A 22,037-nucleotide genomic window follows, 5' to 3' on the forward strand; every position below is an offset into this window, starting at 1 on the left:
AAAGTACAAAAAAAGAAATAAAGCAAGAAATCCGCAAGATGAAAGCGTGTATTGATAAATTATATAAAGGGGAAAAAATCTTCCTGCAACAGGCAGGTAAGATCTGTCAGCGGCAAAAATCGGTCGCGTCTATCGGGACCCAAACAGACAGGTCTCTAATCTCCAATCGAGGGAAATTAGCGTCCAAACGGGCGAGGATACGGCGGTCGACGCACTCCCGACGGAAACTACGTTTCAGACCTGGAAGAAATTCGAGGTTAAAACGTGGTTGAACACGATTTTCGCAACCACCTCGGTTGTAGAGGGAAATCCTCTGTCGGACAGCCTTCCCGAGGAAACCAAAGTCGTGCTCGTGGAGCACGACGACCGCGAAATCACTGAGAGCATCCAATCTCAGTTTAAAAGCCGTCACCCGGATCTCGTAAACCTGGAAGACTTCGACGTTCTCGAACAGGTTGTGAAAATTAAGTCAAAAAAATTAGACAAATCCTCTGGGTTGAGGATAATTAAAATCAATGTCCCGACTAACGAAAAAGACATCTTCGCGAAAATGACCAAATTGAAAGTCGAGTTTGGCCGTGAGAAAAGATTAGCGCTCCACCATATAAAGGGGATGTCGCTAACAAATTTTAAGAAAATGATTCAGTTCATTTTTCGTGATGATCCAAAAATTAGAATTTTCACGACCAGATCGAAAACATCTGAGGGAAAGCAACCTTCACAAATTAAAAAAAAGAACTTCGCGACGTACGCCATTGTCGTGAATAAACAAAAGGGGAACGCGGCCGAAACGATCAAGAAGATCACCTCATCCTTGGACGGAAACGCCAACAAGGACAGAATCAAAACAATCAAATCGAACAGCGAGGGGAATCTTGTGATTACCCTAGGAAAAGACGAAACGGCGTTAAAAACGATTGGAAGGGATATCGAAAAATCCCTCGGGAAGGACAGCGTACGCCTTCTCAAGGAAAAGCAGGAGAAGGCATCCATATTTATCAGAGGTATGGATGCAGCTACTTCCAAACAGAAAATTTTCAATGCCCTTAAGGCAGTTATTCCTGATCTTAAGGAGGCGGACGTCGCGATCGGGGAAATGCGCCCCTACGCGTCCTCTGAACAGGCGGTTACCGTGCGAATCCAGGAAAAGCATGCAGAAAAAATCCTGGGAAGCTTCCTGCGCGTGGGGCTTGTTAGGTGCAAGTTGGAACGGCACCTAAAAATAGAACGGTGCGCGAAATGCTGGGCCTACGATCACGCGGCGCCCAACTGCAACGGTCCTGATCGCAGGAAATTTTGCTTCCGATGCGGGAAACCGGACCACTGGGGTAAAAATTGCCCCAAAAAAGAAGAGGACTGCGTCTGTGTCCTCTGTAAAGAAAAGGGGCACCGTCTGGAAAGCAATATATGCTCGAAATTCCGCGACGCCCTCAACAGCGCGAGGTCGGCTAGAAGATTCGAACAACAGCGCCAGGACCTCTTGCGACAACGCGAAGCGGCCGAGGAACAAAACGCGACGATCACGGAAAATCGTCAATAAGTGGTTTTAATTTCTATACTACTTAAATTCTCGCACAAAACAAAAAAAGCGTTTTCTCCTACCCTTTTTAGTAAACACCCCAATTTAATTAGTTCCGTTAATCAAACAAGTAACTTCCGTTAATGAAAATAAAATTCAAAACATAAATCCTACAGATTAATGCCGATCGTTCGACTAAAGCACACGACATGACCTTCCTGGGAGCAGCTAAGCGAAATGTCGATTTAATTGTGGCCAGCGAGCCAAATAAAAAATTTATTCAAAACAATCCAAAATGGATCGGCGATAACTTAGGAAACGTAACCATTTTGGCGAGAACCAATATTGTGAGGTTCTCAAAAGTGAATCGTAGGGACGGTTTTATTGTACTATTAGGAGAAGAATATACAATTTTTGCCGGTTACATTTCGCCTAACTGCACAATGGAGCGGTTCGATCAATACCTGACCGACTTGCAACAAGCGGCTGCCAGCCGACAAGGTGAATTAGTCCTATTAGGTGATTTCAATGCCAAATCTCCGGACTAGGGTGCGATGGTGGAAGACGCTAGGGGCGGGACGTTGTCCCAGTTGGCGGGGGCTCTAGAAATGGTGCCCCTCAACACGGGAGAACCCACGTTCGTTAGAAGGGAGCAACAATCGTGCATCGACGTCACGTTTGTTAGTGAAGGCCTAGTTAACCATGTTACGGGTTGGCAAATATTAGAAAATGAGCCGTGTTCCCCGCATAAGCACATTTGCTTTGAAATTGGCAGCACATCGGTGCGGAAAACTCAACTACTCAGTTGCGTAAAGCTGGAAAAGCAGAAGTTCATTGAAGCATTCGGAAATATTCTAGTACGTCACCCAGAGGTGAATAGCGGAAAGGAAATTTCGAAATTCATGAAAGAAGCTTTTCGAGCGGCGTGCGATGAAAATCGCAATGAAGCGACGAGCAGTCCGAACCCGTACTGGTGGACAGAGCAAATCGAGCAGATGAGAAAAAATTGCATTAAAGCCAGACGACGTGCACTTCGTGCTCGCGGAAATCCGAACATTGCGGATACTGACACGGAGGCGTTGTGGCAAAGGTACAAGGACGCGAGAAAGTCCCTCCATAAGGAGATAAGTTCGCGAAAAAAGGCAAGCTGGATCGAGTTGTGCACGAAACTCGACGAGGATATCTGGGGTGACGGTTACAAAATCGTCATGAGGCAACTCAAACCTGGGAATCCTTTCAGTTGACTGCAAAAAGAAAATTAGAAATCGCGGAGCACCTTTTCCCGAGGGGCCTCGGCTACATACCGGCGAAGATAATGCCAGTTGTTTTTATCCCCTTCTCGCAAGAAGAAGTAAGAATTGCGGTTTGCAGGTTAAAGAACGCAGCAGCCCCCGGACCCGGCGGTCTTAGGGCGGAAGCAGTCAAGTATACCTTCGAAGCATACCCAGACGTATGGCTTCGAGTACTAAATCAGATGCTGGAAAACCAGGAATTTCCGGATTCCTGGAAAGTAGTGAAGCTAATCTTGCTCCTTAAACCTAACAAGGATAGCGAACAGCTGGGATCGTACAGGCCTATTTGTCTAATCGATGCTGCAGCTAAGCTGTACGAACACCTCATCAAGAGCCGTCTTAAGGAGGAACTGGCAGCAAAACATCCGCTGTCCGAAGTACAATTTGGCTTCAGAAAAGGAAAGTCCGCGATGCACGCCATGGAGCGAGTCATCGAGGTGGCCCACAAAGCCAAAAATCGGCGTCGTGGAGAACGTTGGTGTGCGTTGATTATGCTAGATGTAAAAAACGCATTCAATAGCGCCTCATGGACATGCATAATAAACGAATTGGCGAGAAGAAAGATCTCGAATTACTTAATAAACGTAATAAAAGACTACTTAACAAACAGAGTAGTAAAAATTGACAAAGAGACTAAGTTCAACATGGCTATGGGCATACCGCAAGGGTCGGTACTCGGCCCTCTCCTGTAGAACCTAATGTACGACCCCATCTTGGAAGTGGGCAAATCCGAAAATGCAACGCCCATTGGCTATGCGGACGACATCGCTCTTGTCGTCTACGGCTCCGATAGGGCGGAACTAATCGACGAAGCGAATGGTGCAATAAACCGTTGCGTACAATGGCTTACGGACCATTCGCTCAAGATAGCCCCGGAAAAAACCGAAGCGGTCATCCTAAGCGGGAAAATGTATAGGAGGGATTTATTTTTTCTAGCCAGCGGCGTCCGAATCGAGCCCAAAAAAACCATAAGATATTTGGGCGTCGAATTTGGCGAAAACTTGTACCACGCGCATCACGTGAAAGAAATCTACAATAAGAGTCTAAAGAAATTAGGCCTAATGCAAAGGATTAAGTCGACGATGGACGGTCCATCCACTCAAAAAAGACAGCTGCTTTACGGAGTGGTACAGTTGACGCTCCTCTACGCCGCCCCGATTTGGAGATAGATGGGGAGGATCAAAAAGTACGCACACATGATGCTGAGTGTGCAAAGAAAAGCGCTCCTGAGGGTCATCTGTGCGTATCGTACTGTATCCTACGAAGCAGTGCAAGTCCTGGCGGGCATTCCCTTCCTCGACCTTTTACTGGAAGAGAGGACGCGACTCAGCGTTCTTCCAAGAATCACAGGGGAGGATAGGAAAGCCGCCAGAAAAGAAACCATTCGGAAATGGCAGGAACGCTGGACGAACCTGAAAGAAAAGGGTCAGTGGACTAAGAAATTAATTCCTGATCTCGACATCTGGGTCTCGTGTAAACATAGGCGCCTGAATTATTACTTAACTCAGGCACTGAGCGGGCACGGAAATTTTAGAGCTTTCACGCACCGCATTGGAAAAACGGAGCCGGAATGCGGTACCTGCGGAGTCGAAGACACCGCAGAACACTACATTTTTCGATGTTCCGTTTTCAATACTCACAGAAACGAGTTGCGAACGTGCGTGAACGCACTAACTCCGAAGAATTTAATCGAGGCAATGCTTGAATCAAAAGAAAAATGGGATAAATGCAGCCACGCCATTTCCGAAATGGTCAAAGAAAAAGAGAGGATGGAACGCGCCTCCCGTGTAGCTTAGTCCTTTGATAGTACTCGGAAAAGCATAAATCTACAGGATAAAGAGGGGAAATATCTTCCGCACTCTTTCAAAAATAAAACAATAGATTGAAAAATAGACCTAATACAAAATTTCAACGTAAAAACATATACAACCAAACTGATCAGATAAAAGTGTTTCATTTGCGAATTCTTTTTAACATTAATCCAGGTATCGTCCAATTGATGTTGACGATAAAAAAAAAAAATTCGGGTTCTGATGGACGGAAGAACTTGCAAAAAATAAGAGGGGACAGTAAAATGAAATCGCTTTTTTCGTTTCTCTCTCCGTCGAAAGAAAATACGTTTTTACAAGCTATCGCGTTGGGAAAAAAATCATAAAACACCGAAACCTCCGCCATCATCGACGTTTTATCCCTCGGGAAAGTTCCAGGTCAGCGTAGGGTATGTGGAAATCCCGAAGTTTTTTAGTAGGTAGGCGCAGTAGGCGAATCCCACACTATCCAGCCGTCGAAACAACAGGCTGGATGTCTTTTGAAGATTTTTCCTCGATAAAAAAAAAAAGAAAAAAGTATCTGCACTGCAATTTTCAATCCCTGGAAGTTTCCATATAAGGTTTCCTTATGTACCACATGTCCCCTTTTAACCTCGAAAGTGAACGTTAACGAAACTTCGTCGGTATTTAAGCCCTTAATGCGATTAAAAATGATTATCTCGAAGACAAAATTGGCCCAACTTAGAAATGTTAATTTAGTTTGCACTTAAACTTCACAGCACATGCAGGGTTTCTTTTTTTAATAACGCTCTGTCTTTGTTATCCTCGGCGTTGAGTGTTTGTCTGCATTTAAGTGCAGGCTTCAGGAAGTTGAATCATGGAAGAAGTATTTTTCCTGGAATTTTTAGGGTTTAATTGCACGATTATGGGTTCGTAACCCGAACGCCAAGTGTTACTCTCGAAAGTGTTTGTTGGAAAGAATTGAGTTTAACGGTAAAGGAAGGATAATGCTTAGTTGCTTAGTCGTATATTGCCTCCCTTTTAATGATGCGATTGAAATGTAATTCGAACATTGTAGGATTATTGTGGATCAAGAAAAATTTTGAAATTTAGATGACTGTAATATATATACCCAATAAAGCATTACGCGAGTTACATCCCTGTACTTGCAGCGTCAGTGTTATGACGTCACAAGCAACTAGACTATAAATAGAAAATAGCAATAAGGAGCGTGGCTTGTTGTAATCGGCATTTTATACCGCTCGCATTTATTAAGTTCTGTCTGAATAAAAGTTAATCTCGATTCAATTTGTTTTATTGTGGATTCCAGTGAATTGGAATTTCATTTTTTTTTCGTGTCTTGACGGACATCGAATTTAACTGGCGCAGTCGTTCGGATTTTTGAGACGCTCAAAAGTGCATATTTTGAGTCGGTTTCTTTCAAGAATTTACTCAAGAAGAACCTCAATTCGAGAAGATCCCGGACCAGTGACCAAAGGCACCTATCGAAGGCACCTCTTGGCATACTTGATTCTCCGGATCGTCAGACGGGACAGCGAGATTTTGCAAGCCCTGGACAAGAGATCGAGAGCATATCGATTGGTTCAGAACTTCGTTGGACGACCACAGGGAAGGACAAAAATCGCCAATCCTACGGATCACCCAGGAAACGAAAACCACTACTTCTACTTCAAGAAGCATGAAATTGTTGTTTTTCATCGTATTGTAAGTTTTTATTTTTTTTATTATTAGTATTTTTGTATTTTCAAGACTCTCAATTAATTTCGACATTTTGTGTAGTATTTAGCATTAGAATATTTAGTTAATTGTCAAAAGTTGAGCTTCACGATTGAACCGTTTAACGAAATTGATCTTAGCGGACTTTTTAATAATATATCGATTTGCTCAACTGACAACGAAATGCCCCCAGTTGTTAATTATCAACTTTTAAAATATCAGTCGGATAACATTCCCCTTTTTGATGGAAACCCTCGATTGTTAAATCGATTTATAACTGCAGTAGAAAATCTACTGAAAGCATTCTTCAATCGAACAGATGCCAATGACCCTATAAATACTTGCCTTTTTGATACTGTCCTTAGTAAGCCGAGCTTTAAGTCCGAGAATTAAGTCGAGCAGCCGACCTAATATCATCGCGAATAGAATTAAATTCTTGGAGTCTCATAAAGACAGTGTTAATCAATAGTTTTGCCGACCAAAGGTCAATAGATTGTCTTATTCAAGATTTGATTAATTTAAAACCGTTTAAGAATGAAAGTCCTTTACAATTTGGTATGAGGATACAAGATTCTCGTAGCTTACTCTTTTCTAAGCTAAATGCGGGTCCCGATAATAACGAAACCAAATTAATTAAAATTCAGCACTATGATGAATTTGCATTGAAAACATTCATCAATGGTTTACCTTATAATCTACAGTTGGTAGTTAGGCTAAAATCCCCAGCGAATATCGAACAAGCTATGTCGTTCGTGAAAGAAGAAGAAAATTTCATAAATTTCAGGAATGCACAGAATTTTAGTCAAAAACCGTCAATGCCCAATAAATTCCCGAGACCTAATGCTATGCCCACGAATAGGCCCAGTTTACCATATAGCTTCGATCAATTTTCTCCAAGGCCAGTTAATACACAATGGCCTCAAAATTCCAATTTCTTCAGGCCGTTTTCAAATTACCCCCAGCAAAACTGTTTCCCCAGGCCGACATTTTCTAACTTCAATCATCCGCCAAGACCAAACTTTCCCATTGGTACTCAACCTAACGTGTTTCGACAAAATGCTTTCACCCCCAGACCGCCATTTGGACAAATGTCCCGAAGGTCGAATACAAGTCGAAATATCGAGCCGATGGACACCAGTTCCGGAAATACTGTTATTGCAGGCCCAAAGAAAAATTTTATCAGTCAAGAGTTATATAACCAAGAGGTATTTCCACAAACACCCGAACAGCCCATCAATAATAATGATTACACAAAAGAATACATTGATGACCCATGCCATCATTATTCCATGGAAAATTCTTACGAATATTTCAATTCTCATAACGACCAAAACACCGATCTCAACCACTACCCATCATTTCGGTCAGGAATTAAATACAGAAAACACACCCCAAGAAGTAACCACAAATTTTACGTTGACCGGCCAAGAAACCAACATGACATAATATTTCTTAATAATTACGATATTCAACTACCGTATATTCTTATACCTGAACTCAACGCAAAATTTTTATTAGACACCGGTAGTACAAGAATCAAGAAAGAGTAGTATCAAGCCACAAATAGCTTACAAAAACTTCCCTCAATCAATTCAAAGGGAACTATTTCAAGTTCAAACAGCTCATGCTACATCATTCCACAATGAAGTTGCCATGATACCTATTTTCCCTACATTCAAAACATCTGGTTCCCACAAAGTTTTTCCTTTTTGATTTTTCTGATATGTTCGAAGGATTAATTGGGTTAGATCTCATAAAACAATTAAATGCCAATCTAAATGTTAATGTCTGTAAATTAAAACTACCTAAAGCTGAATTAAACATCTACGAAAATGAATCCATTTTAAATAATCCCGGCGATTCGGATAATACCATAAAGGAATATTTTAAAAGAAAGATATCGAGGCATATCAACGACGACGACATCAACAGACCAGGTCCTAGTCAGCAGAAAATAGATATCGTCTCCGATATTCAAATCCATCCGGCTAATTTACCCGACACCTCGGATTCCGATGAAACTGCACACAGTCAACAAGCTGACCGTGAGAACGCTGGACTATGCATACGTGACGAAATGATAAACAACAAAACCTTACAATTCCTGGTAAAAAAGTCCCCTCATCAGCAAATTAGATGTAACACCGAACGCTTTGACAAAAACACAATAAATCACGTAGAGTTACCTGATAACCGGGAGATTATAAAACAATTTATTCTAGAATATATGACTAATGAAAAACCTTGTTATGTTTACTTCATCGATAAAGATTTAATATCCCCATTTACAGAAGTATGTTTAAAAAACTTTCAAAATTTAAAAATCAGGGTATGTACCAAATTATTGAACAACATCTCGGAAGCTGACGAAAAAATTATGCTTATTACTCACCAACATCAAGGCAAACAAAATCATAGAGGTATTGATGAAACGTATGAACGACTTAAAAAGCTTTATTATTGGCCTAATATGAAAAAAGATGTGACCCAATACATCAATGATTGTGTTATTTGCCAAACTGCAAAATATTGCCGATTTAAGTCATATGTTCCCCTCGTCAAAACTGAAACGCCCAGTAAACCGTTTCAAATGTTACACATGGACACTTTTATCTTTGAAGCGCAAAACTTTTTAACGATATTTGATAAATTTTCTAAATTTGGTCAGGCTTATCCTTATGATAAAAATGCAAAATCAGTTTGCGATAAACTTGTCAACTTCTTTTCATTCTTTGGATGCCCCGAAACAATTACTTGTGACAATGGTGGGGAATTTAATAACGAATTGTTAAAAGAATTCTTAAAAGCCCAAAAAATAAATATTCATTTTACAACCCCCAGACATCACGAATCAAATTCACCCGTAGAACGTTTTCACTCTACCTTAATCGAACACCTTCGAATTTTAAAACAAAAAGACAACATCAAACCAATCACCGAATTAATTCCATACGCCATAATCGCATATAACAGTACAATTCATAGTTCGACAAGCTTTACTCCTCACGAACTAGTTTTAGGTCACACCAATTCTAGAGACCCCTTAGATCTAATATCTACCACATTCTACTCTGATTACGTCTCTTCAAATAAAGATAAAGTCGAGGCTATATGCAAAGACATAATAACAAAAGCTGATCTTAACAAAGAAAAAATTATTGCAAAAAGAAATATTAATGGAAACGAGACATCCGAGTTCGAAATCAATCAAAAGGTCTACAGAAACCTAAATCCCCGTAATAAAAAGAACCCAAGATTTGTTGGTCCATATGTGATCATCGAAAAAATGGAACATAACAAAATAAAAATTAAGAATACCAAAAACCCCTATAAAATCGAAATCGCCCATGTTAAAGAATTAAAGAAACCCCTCGTTACAGATGGCCCTTCGCGCAAGGAGAATCCCAATACCACAACCTAAATACCAACCCCGGCGTACTACCCTATAAGCTAGGGAGAGCCCAGAAGACAATCGACCATTGGAGCTTTATTCAAATATATGACATGACCAGCTTACTGCAAGAATTTTCTGAAATCAATATCAAATTCAATTTACTTCACGGAACAATAAATAACTCTTCGGATTATAAGCTCGAGTTCCATAACTCCCTCGCCATAACTAGCAATCTAAAACGAAAAATCGACCGTCAAATAAATCAGATTTTTCCCACCAAATTAAGAACTAAACGAGCCCTGATTAATGCACTAGGCTCCATTATTAAAACTGTGACAGGAAATTTAGATCAAGATGATGCCAGGGAAATTGACCAGAAAATCAACATGCTCAGACAAAATCAAAACGATCTAAAACTAGCCATCGACAAGCAAACAACCCTCCTCTCTAGATCAATCAATAATTTTCAGCAAACAATAAAAAATGTATCACATAATCAAATTGTTTTGGAATCGCGAATCAAACAAATTATAGAAGTTATTAATCATGTTACTATTGATGAAACAAATCTTTTTGAATTTTTCCGCATCCATACGATCATTACGCAAATCACGGCTTTTTATCAGAACATTTATGATATACTCACAAATATAGAAGAAGCAATTACATTCGCCAAAATAAACACCTTCCACCACACCATAATAAATTCCGATGAATTCCTAATGGAAATACAACTCATACATAAACAAATATTCCAAGGAAAATTACCTTTTGAACCAAGCATTGAGAATTTACTAAAAATCGAAAATACATTAGAAATAAAAAGCTTCATAAAAAATAATGCCGTTATTTTCGTAATTGAGATTCCCCTAGTAGAAAAAACCGACTATAGCCTGTTTCGACTATTTTCTTTGCTTATCAGACAAGAAAACACCTATAAGGTCATCATACCAAGTTCCGAATATCTATTGATCAATGATAAAACCTTTGGCTACGCCAATGAACCCTGTCGATATGTGTCCACTAATGAATATTTATGTTCACAATTGCATGTAGAGAACTTTCAAGATTATGTACCGTGTGAAGTTCAACTTTTGAGATACGAACACAACATCTCTCATTGTAAACCGGTATACATCGATATTGAAAGCACACAAATACAAAATGTAGACGAAAACAAATGGATATTAGTGACAACCCAGGATATTATTGGGTTAGAAACTTGTAAATCCTCACGGAACAATGTATTATTAAACGGGACGTACTTAATAGATTTAGATTTTCAATGTAACCTTAAACTAAGAAATATTATTTTAAGAGGGAATAAGAAATCAAAAAATAAATTCCAAAATGTTCCACTGTTAGACATTAGTACTAATTATACTTATCATGTACCACATAAGGAAATAGAACTGCCCAATCTGAATCGCATTGATTTGAACAAAATCGTTGAATTACAACAAGAAATCAAACTGCAAAAAATTGAAAACTCTAAGTTATTAAACAACAATCTTTATTATAACCGTGCAAGTATTTGGACAGTTCTGTTATTCATCATAATCATTGTATCAGTAATAGCTTTATTGACAAGATATCTACGGCCTATTTACTCAAAACACAAAGCAATTCAGGTTCCTGAAACCGATGCATTTTAGGCCATAGAAACTCCTAGTTTATATGTCCATCTAAGGGTGGAGGAGTTACATCCCTGTACTTGCAGCGTCAGTGTTATGACGTCACAAGCAACTAGACTATAAATAGAAAATAGCAATAAGGAGCGTGGCTTGTTGTAATCGGCATTTTATACCGCTCGCATTTATTAAGTTCTGTCTGAATAAAAGTTAATCTCGATTCAATTTGTTTTATTGTGGATTCCAGTGAATTGGAATTTCATTTTTTTTTCGTGTCTTGACGGACATCGAATTTAACTCGCGCTATTTCTAGAATCTAGACGTGAAATGGAGATTTAATCTTGACATTCAGTTTAAAGAGTAGGTATCTATTCAAGGTGCCTCCATCTAGTGGACCAAATTTTACAATCATGTGCTTCTGGTGTGTAAAATTTGACGTGACAGAATTATCCCCCTTAGTTTTGGCAAATTTCAGCTGGTTTTCGTCGTCAATTTGCCAGTGTCTAGACATGCCAGAATTGAAGCCCCTAATATTGTCTCCTTTGTAAACGTACATCATACCTGCATGCGGATGTTTCCTATGAGAGCGCGGTAACTACTTATTTAACAAATAGAGGTAGGTTATACAACATTCAATTGTCATCTGTCATTTTGCTATACGTCATGGTTGAGTGACTATTATTAAGTATGCATTTTTGAAATAGACTACTGATATGATTCCAACAATACTCCTGCGAATGGCGTCACGCGTCCCAGTCATTGTTATATCCCTAGGGGTGAAAAAGATATTTTCGCTTAGGATAACATAGGAGGAGGAATACCTTTTTTACGTTGTAGTAATAAAATTTCCATTGAAAATGGAAACGTATGGTACAAAAAGGTCCTGTATTTCATTTTAAAAACTCTTGGTTCGCCCTTGGAAAGCAGACGTTTTTCACCTGAATGAAAACCAATGATGAGAAAACAATCTTGAAAGACTTGATCTTGCAGTTTTGCAAAGGAAGAATGCAAGACCAAGGCAAGATCTATAGAAGCGAGATCAATACCAACCATTCGAAGCTATAAAAAATACAAAACTCGCTCGCAATTGCAAGAATTTTGTAATGAGTCAAACATTCTTTTGGAGAAATTAGATGTTCCACTAAATTTGACTCGCACACGTTCAATATTAGATTCAAAAAATTCATCAGACGGCCGCAGGCAAAGAGTCTCGTGTACGTGGGTTGAGAAGAAGACACACAGAAGCAACCACTCCCAGGGCTAAAATCCTTAACGGCCTTGAACTATTGAGTTTTTTTCGATGACCTCTGGTTCTTTTTATTTGTCTACAATGGTCTGATGGGCGCCAAAGAGTACGGAACCAGTAATGGCCTGGTGTGCATGGAGCTGTGTCTACTGTAAAGTGGAATAGTTCTCCACATTTTCTAGTATATAGGGCGTTTATTAAACATACAGTAGAAATTCAAAGATTTATTTAAGATATATAATTTAATATTTTGTTTTTTGATGATTATTCAGAAGCCTTCTTGTTCTGAACATGCAGCGTTAGAAAAATTGTCACCTATTGCAATATATGACGCACTGTACTGAGTTTACCGAGTATAATTTTTTTTAATATGTTTCTATCTCTTAACGACATTCCGATCACAACATTATTTTAATAGTTAAACTTTTGTTAGTGAAATCCTCTATTATGAATCGCTATACGAACGCCGACTTGACTGAGATGCATTTCATTTAGGAACTTGCTGACGGAAATTCATTAAAAACTAGGCAGTTCTTCGTTGAACGATTTCCTGACCGTAATGTTCCTGATAGAAAAACTTTCCAAAGTATTCATCAACTTCTTCATGAAACAGGCACGAAATTGAAACGAAGTGGAAGACCATAAAGGCCAATGCGTCCAGGCAGTTCTTCCTACTGATTGTCCTTCACGTATAACATTCTGTCAATCGCTTTTGCACACATTGGTTCAAATCTCTCAACTGTTAACACTGATTCTTTTTACCCATGAAATGAATTTCTCAAGAAATGCAATAAGGAACTTTCACTATAACCATATGTGGGCTCAAGAAAATCCATATGAAGTATTTGAAGATAGTTTTCAACATCAACTCTCGTTGAACATACGGAGATTGCTGGATTGGTCAAGATAAACCTCACTTATGGTCTGCTCTATCCCTGACTTTAAATTCCATGGATTATTTCCTATAAGACCTTTTACACCTCCTTTTAAATCTCCTCCCTTAAGAACCTTGTAAAGTCATTAGTTTATGCTACTCCAGTGGAAAAAGAAGAAGATTTAAGAAATCGATTAACTGCTGGGAATAATTAAATAAAAAATAACCCTGGTGTTTTTGAAAGCATTAAGCAATGAGGAAAACATTAAACTCCTACGTCTTAGCTGGAGGTAGCCATTTTCAACAGTTCTTGTAAATTAGGAAGTTTTAAATATAATGTTTGGTAATACAATGTTGGTATAGTTGAAAATTGTTCTCGCCCTGTATTTTTGAAACAAGGAGGTTTTTTAAAAATCATCAAAGGACAAAATATTTTTAAAATAGTCCAGGGAATAATCCCTTGAATTTTTTATGTATGTTTAATGAACACCTTATACACACATCAAAAAATGTTTTACACCATCAGTAAATTGTAAGAATTGAGCGTTGGTATTGGCATTAAAATTAGAGACAGTAAGTATAAGTTCAAGTACAAATTGCGTAATAAAAAAAAAACAGAATTTATTAAAATGCAAAAAAATTCTCTTTAATTTTTTTATATGAATTTTATTAATATGGTCAATAAAGGGTTATATCACCTCTCGCAAGGCGACAAGCTCTTATCCGACGAGATATACTGTCGATTAAGTCACTGAAGCGTTACTGTTCAATATTTTCCCATTCCTCAATTGCTGGACATTGAAGCTCTTCAATATCTTGCGGCTGGTGTCTACGGCGCTTCTTTCAGTTGATTTCACGCGTATTCAATTGGATTCATGTCAGGCGATAATGCTGACCAGTCTAATCGTTCAATCCCATCTTCTTGGATGCACTCATTGACGATTCAAGCACGATGAGGCCGAGGGTTATCATCTTGCAGGACAAATTCATCACCAAAATTTTAAGGGAAAGCTCAACGATAGATCTCAGGATAGTGTCTAGATATAGTGCAGTTGTCATTATGCCCTGGATTTAGATGAGCTGCGTCCCGTTTCCGTAGATGATACCAGCCCAGAACATTACAGAGCCGCCCTCGTGCTGCAAATGAGGAATAGCGTGTCGAAGACATCCAATCTTTCCAGGTTCTTTCCATACACATTGACGGTGGTTATCAGGCATTAAACAAATTCGCACTTCATTTATAAAAACTACAATACCAGTGTTTCAGATCCTACATTTCATGTGCTCTTGCCCAGACGTGTGGTGCTGTATAGTGACGTGTCGTTGAAGCTAATCCTTGCCACATAGGCCTTGCACCTAAATGATTATTGCGAAAGCGGTTAATAGTCTAAGTCGATGTAACCGTTCCAGTGACCTCAAAAAACGATCTGCGAAGAACCATTGCGTTTTGGAATTGGTTTCTCAGCGCCAAAACAAGCAGATATCGGTCTTCAACGGCTGATGTGGCCCGAGGACGATCTGCCCGATGACAATCTTTCACTTCTCCAGTTAATTGATAGCGGTTCCAAGTTTTTACAACATCACTGTGACTTCTGCTCACTTCACGTACAACTTCTCTTACGGATAGTCCTAAAAACGTAACGGAACGTAACGATACGAATGCGGTCAAAAGTTGAAATTGAACTCCGAGGCATTATTATCAAATTTTTTATTCACTAGAGGTGTATATAACTGTGCAGGCGTGCAGAACAAAAATAAACATTTAACCAAATTTGTTATCAATGCTTTAAAATGTTTTCATTGGGTGCCGGTTTTTGTCGGATTACAATCTTTCCTTGACTTTTGCTTTTACAGACATTGTATTTGTGATCTTCAACCATTTTAATTTGGACGTCTTCCATTAAAGAAAATTATAGTGGTGTAAAACATTCTTTAATGTTTTACACACAACCATTATGATAATCATTACAGTTAGCGATATTTATTGCATATTTTTCCCTTGAAAAGTAATAAGAAAAAATACACGCAGGGTGTCCCATAAAAAATGAGTTAAATGGGGATGGTTGCTCAATATCTAAAAGTTTGGAAAAAAAATTTCTAAACATAATTTGATCCGTAGTTGTCAATAATAGAAAGTATCGAAGAGTTTATAGTTTAGTCATAACTTAAAAGTTTTTAAGAGATTTTTGGTCAGGTTTTGATGGGCCCCGTACATGTTTTCCACTCTAAACCAGCCTGCATTTTCTACCCTTTTCACAATCTCAATGAAACCCACTTTATTTGGGACACCATGTAGTTTAACGCCAGTATGGGTATTAGCCCTTCGCGCCGTTGTTTTTGTTTGTCTTCTCTTTAATGACGCCATAAAGGAATCGTATAGTTTGTTTTTGGGACATCCTGTATAAACAAAAATTAATTGAACAGAATATTTCCTTCCTACGAGAAATAATTTGAAATTTTTTGTCGCTTCTGCATAAATAAGCGCAATGAATGTGAATGTGGAGGAAATGAAAACTTGCAAGCAAATTTCCTTTTCAGCCATTTTATTGATTGCAAGTGAATTGTTTTGAACTTTTTGATTCATTTTTGATTGATTGAACAATTAATAGTTAAATAAATACAGAACGAAATTCAATAAGGCTGTTTACTTCATCAGTCTTTTTTCTAATTAAATTTGAATAATAAATTGATTATTATATAGAAATATACTATGAGTACTCACTCGAAAGTATCATTATCGCGTAATTACAGGAACAAATTATACAAAGTAAATTGAAATGCCGAAATATTTCAAAGCTCTCCGGTTACATATTATTAACATTCTTACGTGTTATTCTTAAAATTATTATAACTATTACTTTTTATCTATTTCTTATCAGGTGATCAACCAAATATAAATCGTAGCGCTATGATAATTTCATTATTTTTAAATGAAACACATATTAAACAAGTTGAAAATATTATCAAGATGTGGTGGGCTTTGGTTCTTCTCTTTAGACTTCTATCGCCAAGCTTTGCTGTAAGTTACTATAATTCTATTCTTGGGCTCAACTTTGAAACAGCATTATAATTCTAGGCAGATAATCTTATAGTAGAAATCCAAGCTGGAAAGGTGCAGGGTACTAGTTACACCTCTCCAAATGGAAAAGAATTTTACACCTGGAGACATATTCCCTATGCTAAGCCCCCTCTTGGGGACCTCAGATTTCAGGTACTCATATTGAAAATACAGTAATAGTATCATGTATGTTATGAATTTATCAAACCGTTTAGACCTGCTGGGATGGAATATTCCTAACATTTTCTCCCTTGTGGTCATAATATTATACATCAAAAAGACTGTTTATAGGCACGCTAAAATTATAATAAACGAAATGGTTATCACTTTTGTTTGGTAAATAAGCAAACCGACTTTTTTAAGCATGCATCATAATCGTTTTATGTCCATCGTACATAAAGCGGTCTTTGCGATGCACGTTTGGTTTCTAGAGAAATAATATTATATACAGTGCTTTCATTTCAAAACGAACTTCCCTAAACAACACTTGAATTATCTATTGTTTTAAAATTTCCAAAAACACGTCAATTAAGATGTCGAGGGGGAAACTTTTTGAGCTTATGTCCAATCCCCTACCTTCATCCCCTTGAGCAAGGGGCGACTCACCCCTAAAATCTTAGATGGAATGGGGGTTCGAGTGATACCTCATTTTAAAGGGCATGCAAAGGCCTATTCATTTACGAAGTTTCAGCTCGTTCCGTTTAGCCATTCCAAAATGGCAGCCACTTAAATTTTGCGATTTTTACAACGAAAAAATTATTTGATAAAATGTTCAAAATGTGACCTGTTATTTTCGAGACAATAATAGGTTTATTTTCAAATTCTTTGCGAACATTAATGAAAGTTTGTCTGGTAATACTTCTGCATTCCAGTGTTATTCTGTTTTTCAGTTCTTAAATATTTTACCAAGTGTTCAAAATGCGATCCGTTATTTTCGAGACAATAACCTTAAAGCTGCCAAATGCCTTGCATTCTTTTGATATCAAAGCAACAAACACTAGTTTTTAGGACTTCTTAGTACTATTTTAACGTTACTGTTAGAATATTCATTTATCAGATAGTTTGAAATTATTATTTAAAATGGTGTACACTTTGGCTGAAAGAATGGAGATAATCTTCCTTTACGCAGCCGAAAATTGATGCGCTCGTAGAACTGCTAAAGTTTTTAATGAGCGGCATTTAGGTAAAAACGTCGGTCATAAGTATGTTATCAAATTGGTGCACAAGTTTGAACAAACTGAATCTGTATGCAACAAGAAAACTACACAAGCAAGGGTGGTGAATGAAGCTTGCCAGATTGAGATACTTAGTCAGTTCGGTGTAGATCCATGTTCTTCCTTTACCAAAGTAACTAATTTGACCAATATTTCGACTGGTTCCGTGCACAAAATTTTGAAAATGAACAAATTTTTCCCCTACAAAATGAAGATTCTGTACGAACCCTACGAAGACGACTACAATAGAAGAATTGAATTTTGCGAATTTATGTGCCAACGGATTGACGAAAACCCTAACTTAATCAAAAACATTTGTTTCAGTAACGAAGCAACTTTTTTCTTGAATAGGTTTGTTCACAAACACAATTGCAGGTATTGGGATAATGAAAAAATTCACACTTATTTCGGGAAAGGCATACTCAATTCCCACAAAAACTGAATATTTGGGCAGGTATTCTGGAAAACGAAATAATTGAGACATTTTTCCTAGAACAAAATTTAACTGGTAAATTGTATCTGAACCTGTTGGAAAATTAAGTTAATCCTCGCATTTTTCAATCTTTGCAAGGTCAAGTGAATCAAAAGGGAGTTTTGGAACTCAATGAAAAAAATTTACATTTCTAGCACGATGGAGCTCCCCCTCATTATACTTTAGCAGTGAGAGGATGGTTTAATGAACGGTTTCCTAGAAAATGGATCGGTCGTCGAGAAGCAACAGATTGGCCAGCAAGACTTCAGATCTTACTCCCCTCGACTTTTTTCTTTGGGGTTACTTAAAATCTAAAGTGTATAAAACTCCAATTGAAAGTTTTCAAGAACTGAAAAACAGAATAACACTGGAATGCAGAGGTATTACCAGACAAACTTTCATTAATGTTCGCAAAGAATTTGAAAATAGACTTATTATTGTCTCGAAAATAACAGGTCGCATTTTGAACATATTATCAAATAATTTTTTCGTTGTAAAAATCGCAAAATTCAAGTGGCTGCCATTTTGGAATGGCTAAACGGAACGAGTTGAAACTTCGTAAATGAATAGGCCTTTGCATGCCCTTTAAAATGAAGTATTACTCGAACCCTCATTCCATTTAAGATTTTAGGGGTAAGTCACCCCCTGCTCAAGAGGATGAAGATAGAGGATTGGACATAAACTCAAAAAGTTTTCCCCTCGACATCTCAATTGATGTGTTTTAGGAAATTTTAAAACAATAGATAATTCAAGAGTTGTTTAGGATGGTTCGTTTTGAAATGAAAGCACTTTATATTTCAATAGCGATATGTCTAAACAAGGTGCCATATTCATAACACTCTTTGATATCTAAAAACGACCATTACTTCAGGTTAGTTCAGGTTAATTCAGGTAAAAAATATTGTTGTATAAGAATTTCTAAAGCCCTTATAAATGTTTCTATCAAGACTTTCTTATATACCTATTTATAATATACTGTTTTGCTCAGCCTCCAGTTAGACCCGATTCCTGGACCAATATTCTGGATGGATCTAAAGATTCTCCAGCGTGCCTTCCTGTTACATCTTATGAAATGGACTCTGTTTCAACATACAGATACAGTGAAGATTGTTTGTACATTAATGTATATTCCCCAGTACCAGCAAATTCAAGTGTAAGTAAATAAGGAAAATTGTTAAGAAAATTTATAAGAACTTATTTAAATCTTCCCATCATACATGGATAAGTGCAAAATAGTGTTATTTACTATCAATTGTTTACTTAATTTCGATAAATGATCATATCATTGCGTTTCTCAAAAAATTTTGGACAATACTGAATCAGTCTATTCAGAAATTAATAAAACAATTTTCTGACAACTTTGAAAATTTTAGCATCTAGCGTGTGACAGTTTCCGTAATTGAGACTTTTGACTATGTGTACTGGTTGCAACAAAATGCAAATAGGTCTTCATCACCATGAGCCCCCTTCATTAGAGGCTTGCTTGTTCCCCTCTTCACTTGTTCTGAAGATTATCTAAGGCTCGTTATTTTGATTACCTACTCCAGAATCATGGTAAATCAGGCCATTTTCCTAAGACTTACAATTTACTGGAACATCTGTAATGAATATGGAAAAATATCTAACACGAAAAATGATTCTAATTCATCAAGGAACAAACCATTTTAGTGAGTAAACGTCAGTGGCGTACCAAAAAAAAAAGAAACCTTCTCAAAAATATCACTTAGTTTGTTTTCAAATTGACCAAATTATGTGGACTCACATAGGAAATGTGTGTTTTTATTTGGAACTATATATCCTGAAAACTGGAGTAACTTCTATGAAAAAAAAAACAAAAAGAGTCTGGAACTCAAGACCCTATTTGTTTGCTAATATGTGATTTTCTACCACTCTCTAAAAAGACACACATTACATGTGAAACAGTTTGTATGTGAAAAATGTCCACTAAAATTGTAAGAAAAATTAACGCATCGTCCCTCAAATGTATCGGATATTATTTATTCTAGGCCAGTTTTTCCGTTATGTTCTGGATCTATGGTGGAGGCTTTGTGGGAGGATCTGGAGACTTCTCGTTGACCAATCCCACCGCCTTACTAGAAGACAACGTCATAGTAGTAACATTCAACTACAGACTTGGTAAGCCTTGTATCAAGCCTTATTTTCCTTTATAAACATCTACTTGTCTCAGATATATTTGGGTTCCTATCAACTGAAGACAGCATAGTACCCGGAAATGCTGCACTGAAAGACCAATTGGCTGCCTTGATATGGACTAAAAAGAATATAGCTTTCTTCGGTGGAAACCCTATGGACATTACAATTTTCGGGGGAAGTGCTGGGGCCATATCTGTAGGCTATCACATTATCAGCCCAATGTCCAGAAGTATTATCAATACCATTAACAAATTTCCCAAAAGACTAAGCTGGACTTATTCTTTCAGACCTATTTCAGGGTGCCATAATGCAAAGTGGTGCCGCTCTGACTAATTGCTTGCAAGCAAACCCTCGAGCTAGTGCAGTAGCGGTAGCGAAACAAATAAATCCGATTATCACAGATGAAAGTTCTTCAAGAACAATTATGGAAGTTCTGCAAGCAGCCGATGCTCAGTTATTAGTTAATGTTAGCTTGGCAATGCGTGCTTTTGGTGCTGCAGTATGTCCACTGCTAATTCTTTTAACTTTAAGTTACCCTATCTTCATCTTAGTTTACCCCAATTATTGAAATAGAAGAAGACAATCCAACTCCCTTCATAAGCCGTCCGTTGTATGAGGAAATTAAAGTTGGAAATATAACGAAGGTGCCCATTATTATAGGAACCAACTCAGAAGAAGGATTGGTATTAGTACAGAGTAAGTTGCAGTGTAAAAATCGAACACATGTGATTGGTTATGACTCTTTTAGCTACGGACGAGCTTAATGATTTAGCCCAGCATTATGATGCCAATCCAGATATTTTGTTACCTAACATGAACCTAAAAGACGGAGTTTCGAAAGACACTGTGGTGGAATTGATAAAAGAAGCTTATGCTGGAAATAGCAGTTTTGAAGATGATCCTGCTTCTCTAATTAGAGTAATGAAAAGAGGCGTTTTATCAACGTGTAGTTAATTAATAAGTAAAAATTATAGCTAGTGAGCGATGCTTCATTTGTGCGACCTGAACTTAAGCACGGAGTTCTCCAATCTGAATTCAGCAATGTCTACTTTTATGAATTCTCGTTTGTGGGAACACTTAGCGCTGAGAGACTCAAAATCCCTGGTAAAATCTTTGATTTACGAAAGAATGAACATTAAACACTTCTATTGTAGGATGTGGGAAAGTGGCTCATGGCGATGAAGTGGGGTACTTGTTCAACATTTCTGCAACACCCATAGAAACTGAAGCTGACTACCTTACTAGGAGCAGGCTTGTTAAACTATGGACTAATTTTGCTAAAACTAAGTAAATATATACAAGATTCTCTTTAATATCATACTAATATTTCAGGGGGTGATTCCTTAGGTCATTTTATGAAGAAAAGTTCATATAAACATGTCCACAACGACCCAAATTTTTAGTTACAGAATGTTGAAATTATCTTTTCAAATCGTTATTTTTAAAGGCCGTGTAAGGTTAAGGGGTCAATTCGGCCCTCACGGGCGATTGATCTGAAATTTTTACCAATTGTCCCTATCACTCAAAGGACTTACCACATAAAATTTCAACTTCCTAAGTCTCACCATTCAAGGGTAGGACGGGGTTGAAGGTGAAAACTTTAAAACGCCATATCTCGGGAACTATTCATCGTACAGCGTGGGGCAAAATGGCGCGTCCTTCAGTAACCACCTTCTT

The 22,037-nt window shown here is 37.8% G+C and overlaps 2 protein-coding genes across 2 annotated transcripts in view; both read left to right on the forward strand.

Moving 5' to 3' along the window:
• Positions 1–1,728: 1,728 nt before the first annotated feature.
• LOC136412675 (uncharacterized) lies at positions 1,729–2,067 on the forward strand. The gene has a single exon (XM_066395816.1). The coding sequence runs from the start codon at positions 1,729–1,731 to the stop codon at positions 2,065–2,067; it is 339 nt and encodes a 112-aa protein (XP_066251913.1).
• Positions 2,068–16,412: 14,345 nt separating this feature from the next.
• The window catches only part of LOC136412587 (juvenile hormone esterase-like), a 45,665-nt gene continuing 40,040 nt past the window's right edge, over positions 16,413–22,037 (forward strand). The window contains exons 1-10 of the mRNA XM_066395691.1: positions 16,413–16,481; positions 16,539–16,673; positions 19,195–19,359; positions 20,213–20,342; positions 20,395–20,589; positions 20,648–20,859; positions 20,912–21,056; positions 21,109–21,278; positions 21,335–21,464; positions 21,515–21,647. Of these exons, the coding sequence (XP_066251788.1) occupies positions 16,431–16,481; positions 16,539–16,673; positions 19,195–19,359; positions 20,213–20,342; positions 20,395–20,589; positions 20,648–20,859; positions 20,912–21,056; positions 21,109–21,278; positions 21,335–21,464; positions 21,515–21,647 (1,466 nt within the window). The 5' untranslated portion in view covers positions 16,413–16,430. The remainder of the gene's footprint in view (positions 16,482–16,538; positions 16,674–19,194; positions 19,360–20,212; positions 20,343–20,394; positions 20,590–20,647; positions 20,860–20,911; positions 21,057–21,108; positions 21,279–21,334; positions 21,465–21,514; positions 21,648–22,037) is intronic.

Source organism: Euwallacea similis, chromosome 12, assembly GCF_039881205.1.
Source record: "Euwallacea similis isolate ESF13 chromosome 12, ESF131.1, whole genome shotgun sequence".
Lineage (NCBI taxonomy): Eukaryota > Metazoa > Arthropoda > Insecta > Coleoptera > Curculionidae > Euwallacea > Euwallacea similis.